The 15333-nt window shown below is 57.9% G+C and overlaps 7 protein-coding genes across 7 annotated transcripts; 5 read left to right on the top strand and 2 right to left on the bottom strand.

Annotated features, from left to right (window-relative positions):
- Positions 1-317: 317 nt before the first annotated feature.
- Positions 318-2033, top strand: PSEUBRA_003208 (uncharacterized protein; the record flags this gene model as incomplete). Its single annotated transcript, XM_059464990.1, has 1 exon — positions 318-2033. One exon carries the CDS (start codon positions 318-320, stop codon positions 2031-2033), a length of 1716 nt encoding a protein of 571 aa, XP_059320672.1.
- A 1403-nt stretch (positions 2034-3436) lies between these two features.
- On the top strand, positions 3437-4357 carry PSEUBRA_003207 (Zinc finger, C2H2-like protein; the record flags this gene model as incomplete). Its single annotated transcript, XM_059464989.1, has 4 exons — positions 3437-3492; positions 3587-3609; positions 3684-3801; positions 3874-4357. 4 exons carry the CDS (start codon positions 3437-3439, stop codon positions 4355-4357), a joined length of 681 nt encoding a protein of 226 aa, XP_059320671.1.
- A 269-nt stretch (positions 4358-4626) lies between these two features.
- On the bottom strand, positions 4627-6063 carry PSEUBRA_003206 (Nucleotide-sugar transporter; the record flags this gene model as incomplete). The annotated part of the gene is made up of 1 exon (XM_059464988.1): positions 4627-6063. The coding sequence occupies one exon, from the start codon at positions 6061-6063 to the stop codon at positions 4627-4629; it is 1437 nt and encodes a 478-aa protein (XP_059320670.1).
- An 836-nt stretch (positions 6064-6899) lies between these two features.
- PSEUBRA_003205 (Protein of unknown function DUF2417) lies at positions 6900-8903 on the top strand (the record flags this gene model as incomplete). The annotated part of the gene is made up of 1 exon (XM_016436319.1): positions 6900-8903. One exon carries the CDS (start codon positions 6900-6902, stop codon positions 8901-8903), a length of 2004 nt encoding a protein of 667 aa, XP_016292372.1.
- Positions 8904-9388: 485 nt separating this feature from the next.
- PSEUBRA_003204 (RNA recognition motif domain protein) lies at positions 9389-11114 on the bottom strand (the record flags this gene model as incomplete). The annotated part of the gene is made up of 2 exons (XM_016436303.1): positions 9389-11022; positions 11111-11114. 2 exons carry the CDS (start codon positions 11112-11114, stop codon positions 9389-9391), a joined length of 1638 nt encoding a protein of 545 aa, XP_016292371.1.
- Positions 11115-11720: 606 nt separating this feature from the next.
- PSEUBRA_003203 (Signal peptidase complex subunit 2) lies at positions 11721-12478 on the top strand (the record flags this gene model as incomplete). The annotated part of the gene is made up of 2 exons (XM_016436327.1): positions 11721-12315; positions 12390-12478. 2 exons carry the CDS (start codon positions 11721-11723, stop codon positions 12476-12478), a joined length of 684 nt encoding a protein of 227 aa, XP_016292370.1.
- A 473-nt stretch (positions 12479-12951) lies between these two features.
- Positions 12952-15300, top strand: PSEUBRA_003202 (GPI mannosyltransferase; the record flags this gene model as incomplete). The annotated part of the gene is made up of 1 exon (XM_016436317.1): positions 12952-15300. The coding sequence occupies one exon, from the start codon at positions 12952-12954 to the stop codon at positions 15298-15300; it is 2349 nt and encodes a 782-aa protein (XP_016292369.1).
- Between the last annotated feature and the right edge of the window lie 33 nt (positions 15301-15333).

Raw genomic sequence — 15333 nt, 5'->3', positions numbered from 1 at the left:
ATCACATCCTGAAGCGCAGTCAACGAATCGTTCTCGGTCACCATCACCATCATCATCCTACTCACTTTCTATCGCCGTCTCACTCGTGTTCGCTGCTCGACCTTTTCTGCTCATCTTACTTGCCATCATCGCGACCTCGATCGACGAGAGGACATCGCTCCCTTTCGACGCCACGTCGCCGTCTTTGGACACCACTCTTTATAGCCTTCCAGCTGTCCGAGAGCTGCCCATACGTTACCGCCTTCCGCCAACACAACCTTCCTTTCGCATCGTCGAGGTGTCGCCACTCGCTGCCGCCGTCGTCGTCACCGTTCAAGATGAATCCATACCACGCTGCAGCATCGGCGCAAGACGATGATTCGTCCTCTTTTTCGCAATTGGCATCCAACTCCTCTTCCGATCAGGATCAGAGCCAGGGCCCTGGCATCGGCCCACTCAACCCAGATGTCGTCGCAAATCCTTGGAACACCTCTTTGCTGTGGTCTTCCGGCATTTTGGACAACCGAGATCCGCGCTCCACCTTCTCGCCCTCCGCCAATTGGCGGAACATGTCCATGCCAAGCAATGTCGACACCGCTCCCATCAGCTACTACTTCTCCTCGTCCACAGCAGGGGACTCGGTCGATTTTTGCTTCTCTGGCCACGGCCTGTCCGTTCTTGACTATCGTGGTCCCACACGCGGCAGGTACAATCTCACCGTCGACAATACTACCTCGGTCATCATCGATGCCTACTCGAGCACTGATGAGCTTGCCAAGGCGTCCGGTGCCGAACTGCCCCCCGCCATCTGGACTTCCGAGACCTTCGACGAAGGCAATCATTACGTCGTCATGACCAACCTCAATAACGTCTCCGACATGAACTTTTGGGGTGTCGTCATCAATCCCAACAACTACAGGCCAGGCAAATCCTTCGTCTCCTCCGGCACCAACACCAAATTGATCATCATCGCTTCGTCGGTCACCGCTGTCGTCATGTTTGGCATCTTCATTCTCATCGGGTCGCTCATCTACTACTACAAGCTCGTTCGACCTCGAAGACGCCTTCAGGCACAGATTGACACCGAGCGCAAGGACGCAGCATTGCTCACTCGCCCCTCGAGCTCCAACGTAGTCACTGATAGCTATGGCAGGTCGTTGTCCAGCTCCTCATCGACGCGACTGCGGCTCGACACTAATTTTCTCGCAAGTCAAGGTGACCTTGGCAGAGCACCCAGCAGAATCACTGCCACCACGAACGAATCACAATTCTGGGTCCGATCCGAGACCGACTTGGCCCTCGCTCTCGACAACAGGCGCTCAACCAGGACGCCGGCGGTCTTCCAGGAAATTCGGCTCGGGTCGGTTCGAGACTCTGCTGCATCCTCTCCTGTCGATCTCAGCCCTACAAGCGACTTTGACGCCTCTTCGACAATGTACAACACTGAGCTCGGCCAGCCTCTGTCCCCACTTTCACCCACGAACCCGGCTTACGCCCCTGCACAAACATTGAGCAATCAAGCATCCTTCTGGGGTGCTGCTCCTGCGCTGCAACGCCAGGCCTCGACACATCAGCTGCCGTCACATCGCCACTCGAACTCGCTCAATTCAGGCTCCATTGGCGATCACTCCGCCGCACAGGCCGCAAGAACTGCCGACACGTCGCTGCAACATGTTCGAGCCGCCTCAACGCCCGACGCGAACCCGTTCAAAGATCCTCGCTCGACCATGGCGCTGAGCAATCTCGCAAGGACCGGCTCGCGTCGTCCGCTTCCCACCCCTCCCACAGCAGCAGCTTCGCCTGTTGGCCCGATGCCACCTCAATCTCCCGCAGTTGCAGGTCCGCCATTCCCTGAAGCCGGCCAGAGGCACTCAACGTCTATACCCGAGCACCCGTCGGCCTCTCTTGGTCGCAGTGCGTCCCAACACTATCGCTTTGAGCAAGACGCGTGCTCCTTCCACCTCTCCGACGACGGCATGGTCGATGATCATACCGGCGAGACGCTGCTTCCTCCACCCTACGCGCCCAGAGACATGGGCAGACATTTCAGATAATTAGTCCGCACCTAGCACATCGTCCCTTTGTATACCACCCTGTGCTCACGCAACTGTATTTTCCTCGGCCTCCTTCCACGGGAGTAGACGGCCGGGGCCCCAAGATTGCATCAGTATGTGACCCGTATGTGTGTGTGAAGCATGTTATCTCATGAGTCCGCTCTTATGAGTGCCAACCTGTCCTCTCAGCCAAGCGCCGGTGTCGGCAGGAGAGACACCATCTCTGTCCCAAACCGGTAAAGAAGGCTTTGGTCTCCGCAGCTCCAGCCGTGCACTACAGCTGGCTTGCCTTGCGTTGCCGTCGTCGTACAACTGCGCGACCCTTTCCTCGCGTCTGACTTGAAGCGATCTCGACTCGTCTTCACGGTCGAAGCTTTCATGTGAGCATGTGTGGTGTGAGCGGGTTCGGCGTCGTTCACTTTGTCTATCATCCGGAATTGCCAACTCCGGGCTCAGCTAACAACCCCGCAAGCTTCTAGACGTACCAACAGGTCAAAGTGAATGAGCAGATTTTTGGCATTCAGACACAAATTATTATGCCAGGGCAACCTTTTAATCTATGCTTTGCAGAGTTGCAGAGCACCAGAAGTTGGCAGCTGTCCTAATTGTTTGGCCCTAAAATCCATTTTCTCTTCTCTCTCAAATCACAAATGTTTTTTTGATGGGCGGTCGCTGGCAGCTTTTAGAGCAGCTTGCATTTGTCACCAGATGTCAGTCGCAAGACGTCGAAAATTGCGACTATTTTTGAATGCTTTGATCTGTCTCGCAGGACAAATGCTGGATTTACCACCAAAATTCACGCTTGGCCAGCAATCTTCACGAAAAAGCTGCTTTGTCGATTGTATCTGACGACGAGATTGCGAGTCGAAAATTTCAGGTATTAGCAGCTGCGGGGTATAACGATCATTTCACCAGGATTTTTGCAACATTTTGTATGCTCGGCTCGGGTTTTCTTGCGAAATCATGGATAATTTTCACCAGATACGCGTTGCGCCGGGCAAAAAGGGCTATGCTGAGCGTGACGATGGGGCCTCTGACGCGATACGCGGTTTCTATGAAGATGGCCGCTTTGGCTCTGTGGGGATTGGACCGGCAGACAAGTTGTCCTGTCCGGTGTCAGTGGCGCCGACAGGGTCATGCTCAGCATCGAAGTTGATAGCAATATGACAGAAGACGACGAGACAGGTGTGCTGCGTACGTTGCAGCAAGAGGTGAAGCAAGTTTGAGAAGAGTGTAGGAGGCAGCTCCCGGCATTAGTCAGACTTATGTATGAGGGGTCTCGCGCTTCCAGGGTCCTGGGCAAAAGTGGAGTTCCCCTGCAGCGTCTCTGGGAGCTTCCCTCCTTCCCATCCTCCACCATCATCCCTACTACCCCCCGACAGCATCCAGGCTGCCTTCATACGATGGCGAAGAAGAAGAGAAAGGCGCCTCAGTTCGAGGCATGGTGCTGGTACTGCGAGTGAGTTGGGCATCCCAACATGCGATCGCTCGCACGGTTCTTCGCTGACCACCGTTGATTCCCTTTCCAACCTGCGCTCTGTCTTGCATCGCAGTCGAGACTTCGAGGACGAGAAAGGTAAGCAGCACGGTCCGCTCGTCTGTCCATGGTTACACATGCTGATCACTCGCTCTGTTGCGCTCCTCCTTCAGTTCTCCTGCAGCACCAAAAGTCGAAGCACTACCGATGTCCGCAATGTCCCCGACGACTCAACACGGCAGGCGGTCTGTCCGTACATCTCACACAGGTGCATAAAGCAGAACCGGACAGGTAAGTCAAGACCGTGACAGCTGTTCTTTAGCCGCATCGCCGCTGACGCCCGCTTCTTCTCACTGCGCACAGGATCGAGAACACATTGCCCGGGCGAGATTCGTTCGAGACGGAAATCTACGGGATGGCAGGCATCCCCGAGAAGGACTTGGAGGAATGGAAGGCGCGACGTGCGCTACAGAAAGCGGATGGCAACGTGCCGACAGAGAACAAGCGGCCACGAATCGAGAAGCTGGTGCTGTCGAAAGAGCAATTGCGGATCCAGCTGGAAGCACACAAGGCACTGATGAGCGGCAAGGCGCCGATACCGGGCATGGTGCCAGGCTTTGGTGCGGCGGGGCCATACTCTGTGCCTCCACCAGCGCTGATGCCGGGCTATGGAGCACCACCACCCAACTTTGCCAGACCACCGCCCGGCTTTGGTGCACCACCATCCGGGCTCCCGACAGCCGACACGGCGAGGATTGGGCCGCCCTCCACCCAGCAGCAGGCAGCGCCACAGTCGAGGGACGACGGGCGTGAGGCGCATAAAACAAAAGCCGCGGATCTCTTCTGAGCGATCCCTAAAACCCGACGGCAGCATCATGGACTGATTTCAATACCACATGATTCAGCATCGACTTTCGGACACCTTATCGTGCAGTGTGACCGCATGGACCGTCGAACGGGGTTGGCGCCGACACTCGCCGACACTCGCCGACACTCCGTCGCAGCCAAAGAACTCAATGCTCAGCACAAGGACGTCACAGCAGAGCAAACGAAAGAGACACAGACGAGACGGCAGTGATGGTGAAATTTCTCTTTTGGCATTGCTCGCAACGATCCTCAATCTCTGAGCAGCCTCGCCTTGTCGCGGAAGGCCGAGGCTGCAGAGGATGAGACTGAATCTGATCTGGTGCTCCAGCTGGACGAGATTGCTTTGAAGCTTTTGGTAGGGCCACGAGCATACGACAAGGTGCTCAAAATGACAAGTGATACACCGACCGCGAAGGCAGCCGTGAAGGGAAAGTTGAAGAAGGCGACGCTAAAGATGAAGCTGAGCACGATACTGAAGCTGACAGCGAAGCCTTTCAAGATGTTGTCGGCGTGCTTGATGACCATGGCGACGGCGAGACCTCCAGTAACTTGGAGCGCAACCGTGGCCCACGCGCTTGCGCCGAAATGCAAGAAGGGCGAGGAGGGGCCGTGACGGGCCATCTCGAGGAGGACAGGGAGCGCAGCGGGAAGCAAGGACCAGCCGGAAAGCTGCACGTTCCTCGCCCAGAGGTTTGCGCTCGAAGTCTTGAGGACCATTTCGAAATAGACGCCAGCGAGACCAGAGGTGAAGCAAGCGGCGATGACTGCGAGGAAACCCTGAATAGGCTGCATAGGGGTATCTGCTTTTGCGCTTTCCTCCATGCTCATAGAAATGCGAGAGCCATCAAAGGAGGGCGAGGAGGGAGGGAGTTGGTCGTAGTTTTTGGTATCCGAGCCCGAAAGGAAGGAGCCGATGCGGTCGAGTCGCTCTGGTGGCGGTGCGCGGTGAGCGTCGAAGGGAGGAGGTGGTGGTGGAGGGGGCAAATCGGCGACGCGGCCTGCGGAGACGTGCCCGTATCCATGAGTCTGCACCTCGAATGGGACGAGGCCGGAGACCGACTTGCTCTGGATCTGGACGATGGCGACACCTACGGCCAACATGCCAAGGGAGAGCCACTGCCATGCGCCGATCTTCTTGCGCAGGAGGACGATGCTGAACAAGGCTGTGGTCAAGATCTTCATCTGGTAGGCGCAAATGAAGACGGGCGGCTCGAGGTTGGAGACGGCAATGTACTGTAGATTGTTCTGCAGGACGTAAAGGAAAGCAGGGATGGAGAGCTTCCAGTAGTCCTCGGCCGCGACCTCGTCGAGGACGACTTTGAGCTTAGAGCGCGTTTTTGCGGACGCTCCGCCATCGGCTGTATGCGGAGAGGCTGAGAGCGAGCTGGGCCGCAATGCATCGTATTCGGTATTCGACTGTCTACGTTTTGGAGCTGCTGTGTGATTTGATGATGTTGGAAGGGGCAGCGAGTCGCTGGATGCAGGTATTGAGACGGCGGCGATGGCAAAGGATATGAGGCATTTGAGAAGCTCTGTGAGCAATACCGCCGTGGGAAAGAAGTAGGCTTGTCCGACGGGTGCTGACACACGACTTTGATGCATCACAACACCGAGCGCGGTGTTTTGAAGCGTGAGAACGGCGAGCGAGACATGCTTGAGAGGCAGACCGAAGACGGTGCTGACCATGATGGCGCGATGCAACAGCTGCACGGCAGCGTGCAGATGGCAAGCTGGAGCGGCGATGTGTTGCGGTGCGAGAGTTATGACATGAGGCTGAAGAAGGATGTGGCCGTGCGAAGCTGAAGGGAGTGCGCCAACGCTACTCAGCGAGTCGGTCTCAATCCGAGATGAAGTGGGCGTCCGTTGTGCCGGAACCGCCGCCGAGTTGATCACTTGCAGTCGGATGGTCCAGGAGCGTGCGAAATTGTCGTCGAGTGCTGTCTGCTGTTGCGAAAGCCCCGCCCAAGCTGAGTCCTTCAACAGCAGTCTAGGGAGCGGTTGAAGTCAGCAAGCAAAGGCAATCGAGAGAGCTTGGTGATGAAAGTAACACCAAACCCAGCTTACTTCTGAGAAAGTGTGAGCGTGTGCGTGTGCGTGTGTGCGCAGAGTAGAATTTGGCGCGTCGATCCTTGCACCGCATCCCCAGGCCGAACACGTCTCGCCTTCTTGACAGCAGCCACTTCTACCGAAGACGAGGGTCCAACAAAAGACAGACAGCCTGAACCCTCGCAGCATCTTTTTGGCTCGTGCCTTTTGCCGATTTGGCCTGCAAACCTCCACTTTGCTCGCTGTGCTCCTTGGGACCGACACGTTCAGCTGCAGTCTGCAGTCGTGAGCGGAATCGCGCAGGTTGGCGTCATTTCATCCCCGCACACCAAAATAGCCTTGACAATATCGTCGTTGACGGTCGCTGGAGGTAGACCTGTTCCCGACCATCACCATCTCCAGCTCCGTCCTGGACCGTGGCCACTAAGCAAGTCGGGTCCTCCGTATCGACATCGGGCAGGCCGACATACCACACCATGGCTCCCAAATCTGTTGCCTCTCAGGCTCCTGCTGCCGCTGACCATGGTCCGGACAGCGAGCGACAACCTTTGCTGGCGTCCTCCTCAGCAGCAGCGGCTGCTGACTACGACGCCATCCCTCGCGAAGCAGCAGCGCCACCAGCACAGCGCACAAGGCGGTCACCCTATCTCACGCTCTTCCTCCGCTTCTATTTCGCGGTGGGCGCGCTCCTCTTGCTGCCCGTCACCATCTTGCTCCTTCTGCTCGTCATCAACTTCTTCGAGCCGATTCCCTTGCTTTTACCCCCTCACCGATCGCCTGCCGTCTTGCCTTTCTGGTTCTGCATCATCTCCATGTCCATGCTTGGCCCTGGATTGATCTTCTTCGAGCTCGCCTCCCATGCCACCAACTTCTTCCACCTCTTCGTCCTTTGCTGCACCATCGGCGACGTCGTGCTTCTTCTCGCCGTTCCAGAGTTTCGCATGACTCATTCCTATCTCGGATTTGCTTCCGCCGGACTCTGCCTGCTATCCACGCTGTGGGCCTTCTTCTCGTCCCATCACCTCCAAAAGCAGAAAATCCCCTTCACCCTCAACCCAGACGTCGGCGCTCCCATCGTAACGGAGATTCCATTGGCACGAGCTCAGGCAAAGTGGAGGAGACGATTCAAAATCTTCCTCGCCCTCTTTGGGTGCCTTGCTATCGCCTCGATCTCGGCGCTGGTCACCTTTGACTTGGTCCTCGACGCAGCTGACTCGGGCTTCAAGCCTCTCGGCAACCTTACCCTGGTGCATCCCACCTCGCTCACCAAGCAGCCCGTATACCCTCAGGACCCTGCCGACGTCAACCCATATCCAGTCTCTTTCCGACTTCACCTTGCTTGCGAGTCAGCACCGGCTCAGCCCGAGTCCCTCAAATCTCGCAACACATCCGACAATGTTCCCACTGCCCTTGTCATGTCCGAGCGAGGCGTGTCGGGTGTCATTGCTGCCCAGTTCCTCCGTGAGATGGTAGCCAGGTCTGTGCCTGGGCCGGACCAAGGCGATGACGGGCACCTCGCCCTCACGCGCGTCTGTTTCTGGGATCGCATCGGCTACGGACACTCCGACTTTGTCTACCAGCCGACCTCGGTACGTCTGCAAACAGAAGCACTCTACCACGCTCTTCAAAAGCACGACCAGGTGGATCTCAACACTAGCCTCACTGAGAGCAAGAGCAAGAAGGACAAGAAGGGTGACGGCGAGAAACTCGGCAAGTTCATGCTCGTATCCACAGGGTACGGACACCTTTTTGCTCAGGACTTTGCCGTCCAGCATCCAGAGCTCGTGCACTCGTTCCTCACCATCGACGCTGAGACCCCGGCGTCTTGGTACAGTGACAAGGTGACGCCAGGTACAGGTGCGCGCGCAGGCTACCTTGCTCGCCGACATGGCCCCGTTGGATCGCTCTTCTACGACCTTCTCCCTGCCATCCTCGAGCCCACGGGCGTGACACGCATCATCGGCCTGCTCAAGGGCAAGTCCGTTGTCGACCGCATTCTCGCCCCGGGCCAACGAGCACGAGCAGCCCGTGAGCACGATCTGGGGGGCGGAGGCTGGCGCATCTACGGCGCTGGCGGCGGCAACCCGCGCCTGCTCATGTCGTCCTGGCTCGAACGACTCGATGCCAATCTCGGCACTGCCAGCCCCAACTACGCCCGCCTGCGCAACTCGACTTCCGACTACCGTTCCCTGTTGTCCAAGCGACCCGTCGCCGTGCTCTCGTCCTTCTGGAGGGTGCACGCTGACCTCAATGGCTGGGGTCAGGAGCAGCGCGAAACCCTCGTGGCGCCCGCCAAGAACGCTTCGACGCTCATCGGATGGTGGCGCATCGGCGACCGAAACAAGAGGACCGGTGGCGGCGATGCCGGCGGTCCCGCCGGCATCTGCTCGACCAAGATGGGCGTCATCTTCTGCGAAGAGGCCGTGAGGAAGCTCATCGCCGCGGGTCAGATGTGGAATTCGACCGCTGCGTCGCCCTGAGGTCTTTGCGTGCTCACGTTGTTTCCCAAGACAAGGAAGAATGAAACCTTTGTACATTTGCAGCGCCTCTTCAGGCTCGGAATGTGTGCCGTGTCAGGCATCAGACCACAGTGGAGAGCGATTGGGCTCGTGCTGAGTGAGAAAACAACGCCGCAAGCCCACGGCTGGGAGGAGCATGATATTGACAAAGGGAGTGAAAGACAGGGAATGAGAGATAAACTACAGAGGCCAAGACTGGAAAGAGGGCCGTGGCTCAAACGTGGGCGTGTGCATGAGCAGACTCCAGCGCGTTGCTCGTCACCTTGAGAGGAATTTCGGGTATCCAAAAGGTGACAGCTTCTAGACGTTGACGACTGGTTCAATGCGCTGGCGGGGACTGCAAGGGAAAGCAGTGTGAAGGCCTACAGTGACGATCTGAAGAGCGCTTCTTTTGGTTGAGCGGTTGCTGACAGAGGCAGTCTGCATCTGGAAGAAGCAACGCGACTTTAAGCCTCAAGCTTGGTCTCTTCCACCTTGTCGGCCACCTCGTTGACTTCAGCTTCAGTGGTCTTGTCATCTTCCTCGTTGGCTGCAGCTGGGCTCTGCTCACTGCCGAGCGCACCCGAAGGCTTGCGTCCTCCGCCCCAGGCGCCTGTAGGTGGCGCAGCACGGGGTGCCTTGGCAGCCGCGGGCGACGCGGTCTCTGCAGCCGGCGAGGCAGCCTCGGTCGTCTCGGTTGGCGCACCCTCAGGAGGGGCGGGAGAAGCCGCCCCAGTCTTGTCCTTCTTCTCCTTGTCCGCCTTTGCCTTTGCCTCCTTCTTGGCCTTGATCTCCTCTTGCCTCTCCTTCTCCCTTTGCGAAAGCTTCTCCTCAATCTCTCGCTCGCGCTCCGATGCGTCGATAGGCTTGGCGGTACCGAAAGGGCTGGGCTTGGAGCTGTTGGTGGAAGCGGTGGCCGCGGCGGCACTCTCGGCGGAGCGAGGCTTCAAGTCGAGCTTCTTGCGTTCAGCGGGAGCTCCAGCCTGGGGGGCAGGGCTGGACGAGCCCGAAGTGGGCTTCCTAGCGCTTCGCCAGGTGTCGGTCGAGTCAGAAGCCGCGGGGGCGCCAGCGGTCTGGCCACTGGCACGTCGGTCAGCACCACCAAAGCCGAAGCCCTTCTTTGCGTTGCCGGGGCTCTCGGGAGGGGTCTGGTCCGGGGTGAACTTGGAGCCAAAGCCCATGCGCTCTTGCGATGCAAAGCGTTCATCCACTTCGTTGGCGTCGTTGCGGTTACGGAACGAGGCTTGTCGCTCCGAGTCGCCGCCCATACCGGAAGGGCGACGCGAGGTAGCGGGGGATCGGCCCTCGACAGGCTTGCCAGTCCTCCACTGGCTGGCTAGGTCGCCCTGGCTAGGTTCAACAGGCGTGAGCTCGCGTGGAGGACGGCTGGAGGGAGCAGGCGCGGACTGGAACTTGCTGCCAAAGCCACTTCGAACACCGCCGCTGATGTCCATGTTGTCGAAGCCAGAGCTGTCGTTGCGAGGCACGCCGGAGCGCTCAGGACGAGGAGCGAAGCCGCCGCGAGGCTCTACAGGTGGAAGAGGGCCAGCACGACGCCACTGGGAGGCATCATCCGCCTGGCTGGAAAAAGCAGCTCGGTCACCGCCGAAGGCACTCTTGGGAGGCTCGGCGACGCTGACTCGGACGGTTCGGTTGGCGAGCTGGGTGCCGCTTCGGTCGAGAGCGGCGCCGAGGTCGTCGCGAGTCTGGAACTCGACATAGCCGAAGCCCTTGGGCTTGCCATCGTGGTCGGAGACGATGCGGACACTGACGAGCTGGGAGGGCGCAAAGAAAGCCTCGACGTCGGTGTCCATGACGTCGAAGGAGAGGTTGCCGATGAAAGCGGTAAAGGGAGGCTTGTCGGGGAGAGGGAGCTCCTCACGAGGAGGGAAGCTTCGTTCGGGGCGCTCGAAACCGCGGTCGCGGTCGACACGGTCGGGGACGGAGGAGAGGAAGTCGCCTCCCCTGCGGTAGCTCGAGTCGCGAGGAGCCGAGGAGATGGGAAGGTCGTCCATCTCATCAGCCCACGAAGTCTTGCCGGTGGACTCGTCGGCCAAGAAGTCGTTGAGCGCCATGGTCTGGCCCCTTCCCTTCTTAGGCGCTGTTCGCATTGGAATACGGCACATATGGAGTTGTCAGAAAGAGTCGCTCTGTGAAAGGCAGGTGTGCCAAGGATGGTGGGTACTTACGCATGGTGGGCGAGTTGAGCTGTCGACGGAAGTCGACGAGGTGTGAGAGTTGGTTGGAAGGATCCGAGCTGTGCGAGCTGGACCGTTGTACGAGTACGACCTTGCGTTTGAGGAAGCAAGGCTTGTAAAGGTTGGATGTGGTGGTGATTGAGGCTGTGACACTTTGCAAAGCAAAGAGAAATGAAATCTGGACCACTCGGGTCACGGCTGTGACGATTTGCGTTCTTCGCAGAGAGAAGGCGCACCCCAACTGCAGTCACGGTCAGTCCGTCAGTCCCTTTGAGCGCAGAGACAGCGACAAGCTTGCTCTGGCGTGTGGCTCAAGGGGAAAAAAAGATCTCAGCAGGAAGATTCCTTTGGCCGATTTCTTCTTACAGCCTCAGAGCAAGCACCAAAGCAGACGAGAGAATTGAACCCAACCCTCAATTCACTCGACGTAACACGGTTGAATTTTCCGCCAACGAGTTGGACCCTGAGAGCGGCGTAACAGACTCAGACCGCCGCTTCCACGTAGCAGCCCAGCCATGGCGAGAAGCAACTCAATCTGATGGTGCCCCTTCCCATCACCACCGTCCATTTGCGACGAAGACCACGACCTACAACTGCAACAATGGCAAAGTCAGAAGCTGACAAGAAGGTCAGCAATGACCGGATTGTCGTCGACAACTCGAATCTCTCCGAGCTCAAAGCCACCTGCGACGAAGCTGTCGAGCGCATCTTGTCGCGCCGCACCGAAGCAGACGCATCAAAGACCAAGTCACAAGCTTTTGTCCCGTTCAAGGTCAGCCATCTTCATACCGACTTGCGGCTCATACTCGGCTTCACTGCTTCTGCTATCATGATCGGCACCTCCCTCTGGGCATACTTTGTTGAAAAGGAATGGAAGCGCAATAAGCAGGCGTGTGGCATCGCTGTGGTGGTCTACATCATCCTGTCCGGCATCCAGTTGGCCGACTCCTACCTGCAAGGTAACAACATCTTCATCGGCACTCGTAAAACAGTTTCGAATCGAATCGAATCCGAGCACCTCACCATCGCATCGCCTTCTCTCCCAAAAGCCGTCAAGAAGGGCTCCAAGACCTCGGACGGCAAACCGATCCTCACACCTCCAGCCTACACGCTCAAGTTCGACTACACGCGCAAGAGCAACAAGGGAAAGTCTCTTCTGGCCCGCAAGAGTGGGTCGTTACCGCTGGGGCATTTAGGTGAGTGCAGACGCAGGTGCGAAGGTGAGAACATTGCAGTCGATACTGACACTCTTGATTTACGGCACCACCAGGCGAATGGTTCACCGAAGAAGGAGAGTTTGTCGAGCATGTTTTTGAGCAAAGGCTCATCTCGGGCCTCGAGAAGGCATTCGGTCAATAAGCCAGCAAGGAGCCCGTCCTCGTGCGGCTGGCGAGCTTGCTATCTTCTTTAGCATCTGTCACTTCGATACCCTGCACACGCGCTTCACATCTGCTCCGCAATCCAAGCTTGAGCATCATAACAATAGCGCAGTCGGACCTCTGTGCCGTGCGTCTATGAGGTCGTTACAGACGGATGTTTCGTTGTTGATCGGGTCAGTCTTCACCATTGAGCAGTGTGAGTGTTGCTTTGTCCGAATTGTAAGTTGGCTCGATCGCCAACACGTCTTTGTTTGCCATTTTCTTGGCCAAGAAGAAAAAGCAGAGACCAACACGGACTCGAAAACGAGCCGAAGTCTTAATCTCAAAATTCGGCCGTTGTGTGCCTCTCGTTGAAAGCTGCACGTCCTTCCTCTCCTCACCACATCCTTGACCTTGACTCATCGGCGCAACTCGAAGGGAGCATCCTCGGACATTCCGATCCAAGTCGTCACCATGGCGACACCTCCTCACATCCCCAAGGACCAGGGTCTGCGTTTCCAGAGGCCAGGCAATGCCGCCTACGCAAAGGCTGCTGCTGCTAAGGACGCCGCTGCTGCCAACGCTTTGCTCTCTCGTCGGAACGCTCTCTTCCAGGACTATGCTAGGGCACATCAGAAGCCTGCCTGGTCGCCTTCAATATCTGCCGCCTTCCGCTTCCTCATCATCATTCGCGTCTCTTCCGCCATGTACTCGGTCATCAAGGACTGCGACGAGACTTTCGGCTACTGGGAGCCTCTCCATCTGCTCGTCTTTCCCCCGGGCAAGCACCATGCATCCGTACCCTTCCAGACCTGGGAATACTCGCCACAATTTGCTATCCGCTCCTGGGCCTTTATCGCTCAGTATCTGCCTTTGACAAAACCTCTCGCCTACTTCGGTGTCGGCAAGCGTCAGATCTTCTTCGCCGTCCGACTGCTCCTCGCTTTCATCTCGTCTTTCGTCGACGCCAGATTCTACAAGGCTGTAGCCGACGTCTTTTCCGCCAGAGTCGGGCGTTACTGCCTCATGGCTCTGGCCACAAGCGCCGGCGTCTACGAGGCATCCATCGCTTTCCTGCCCTCCACCTTCGTCATGCATGCTACCACGCTCGCCTTCTCGGCCTGCCTCTATCCCGCACGCCTGCCCTCCTCCGACCCCTCGGTGCTCTCCAATCCATCGCAACGCCCTTTCAGGTCTGAGCGACTTCTTCTTGCCACTCTGTCGTTCGCTGCCGGTGCCATCATCGGTTGGCCATTCGCTATCATCCTTGCGCTTCCCTATGTCCTCGAGCAGCTCTTCCTCCGAGCAGACGACATTGTCGCCAACGGCAAGGCTTCGAACTGGACAGTCTCGAGATGGTCTACCGCCATCGGCGCAGCTGTACTCGCCGCAGGCCTTGCTATTCCGGCCTTCCTCATCGACAGCCTTGCGTACGGCAAGCTCTCCTTCGCCCCGCTCAACACGGTTCTCTACAATCTCTTTTCCGGAAGGAGAGGCGCCGGTCCCGAGCTCTACGGCACAGAGCCATTCACCTACTACTTTTCCAACCTGCTCCTCAACTTCAATGTCTTTTTCCCGCTCGCACTGCTGTCTCTTCCGCTGCTGCTGATTAGCGCCAGGTTTGATCCGAGACGCTTCCAACGCCCAGTGCTCGAGAGCAAGAAGGGTCATGCCGCCGTCGAACAGCCATCGAGCCTGTTCTCGCTTGCCCTCCTCCGCATCGCGCCCTTCTACTTGTGGTTCCTCGTGCTCAGCATTCAGGCGCACAAGGAGGAGCGCTTCATGTACCCGGCTTACACGCTCCTCTGCCTCAACGCTGGCGTCTCGCTCTACCTCCTCCGCACGCTCGCCGAAGTGGCCTTCGTCAAGGTCACAAAGTCACCGTATCGTGCCTCGAAGTCGAGCCTGTTCACCACCATGACCTCCTCGATCCTCGCAGCTGGCCTGTTGCTTGGCGTCCTGCGATGCGTCGGCCAGCTCAACAACTATCACTCGCCGTTCGACGTCCTCTTCCACTTTGAAGGGTACGAGCTGCCGCGGGTCGTCGCCGAACTCTTCCCAGAGACGCTCAACGCCGCCGTCCAGCAGCGCATCGCTCGAGGTCTCTCGCCCGTCGCAACAAAGGAGGAAAAGGACTACAACGATCGAGGCTACGGCGAAGAAAACAAGGGAGTCAGTGTCGATCTCACCATCGATCTCTCGCCGCTCGCGACGCTCGACACACCGGTGCGTCTGTGCTACGGCAAAGAATGGCATCGATTCCCAACGCACTTCCTCGTGCCAGCGGGTGTCGAGGTCGAGTGGATCAAGAGCGAGTTCGATGGCATTTTGCCTAAGCATTTTGATGTAATTGGATCGTCCGCTGTGCAGCCTGCTGATGGGGTTGTCAAGGCTCTCGATGCTGCGCTTGGGTGGACCTGGCCTTGGGCGACGGTGACGCGTCGCATTCAATCGGGATTCAACGACCTCAACCGCGAAGAGGCCGATCGCTACGTCGAGGCAAACACGTGCGACTATCTGGTCGACCTCGACCTGCCCCATCGCAGCCTGGCATCCAAGGAGTCGCAGTACGAACCGAGGTACGCGACCATGAGCGAGCAGTGGGACCGCGTCTTCTGCGGCGCGTTCCTCGATGCCGAGTTCAGCCGGCCCGTGGTGGACCCACGAGACTCGCTCCCGAGCAAGGTGGTGAGGAAGGTCGCTGCGGCGTTGCATCGGGCGTTCTGGCTGCCCAAAGCGTGGCCTGGCAATGCCAATGTCTACGGCGACTACTGTCTCCTGCGCAGTCGCGAGAGCCGTTTCAAGCCTGCGAGCAGCTCATGAGGCGTCAAACAATCACAATCAAAGATCAAGCAT

The sequence above is a fragment of the Kalmanozyma brasiliensis genome (assembly GCF_000497045.1).
Source record: "Kalmanozyma brasiliensis GHG001 unplaced genomic scaffold PSEUBRA_SCAF20, whole genome shotgun sequence".
In the NCBI taxonomy this organism is placed as follows: domain Eukaryota; kingdom Fungi; phylum Basidiomycota; class Ustilaginomycetes; order Ustilaginales; genus Kalmanozyma; species Kalmanozyma brasiliensis.
The sequence above is the reverse complement of the archived record's forward strand: the minus strand, read 5'-3'. Positions and strand labels throughout refer to the sequence as shown.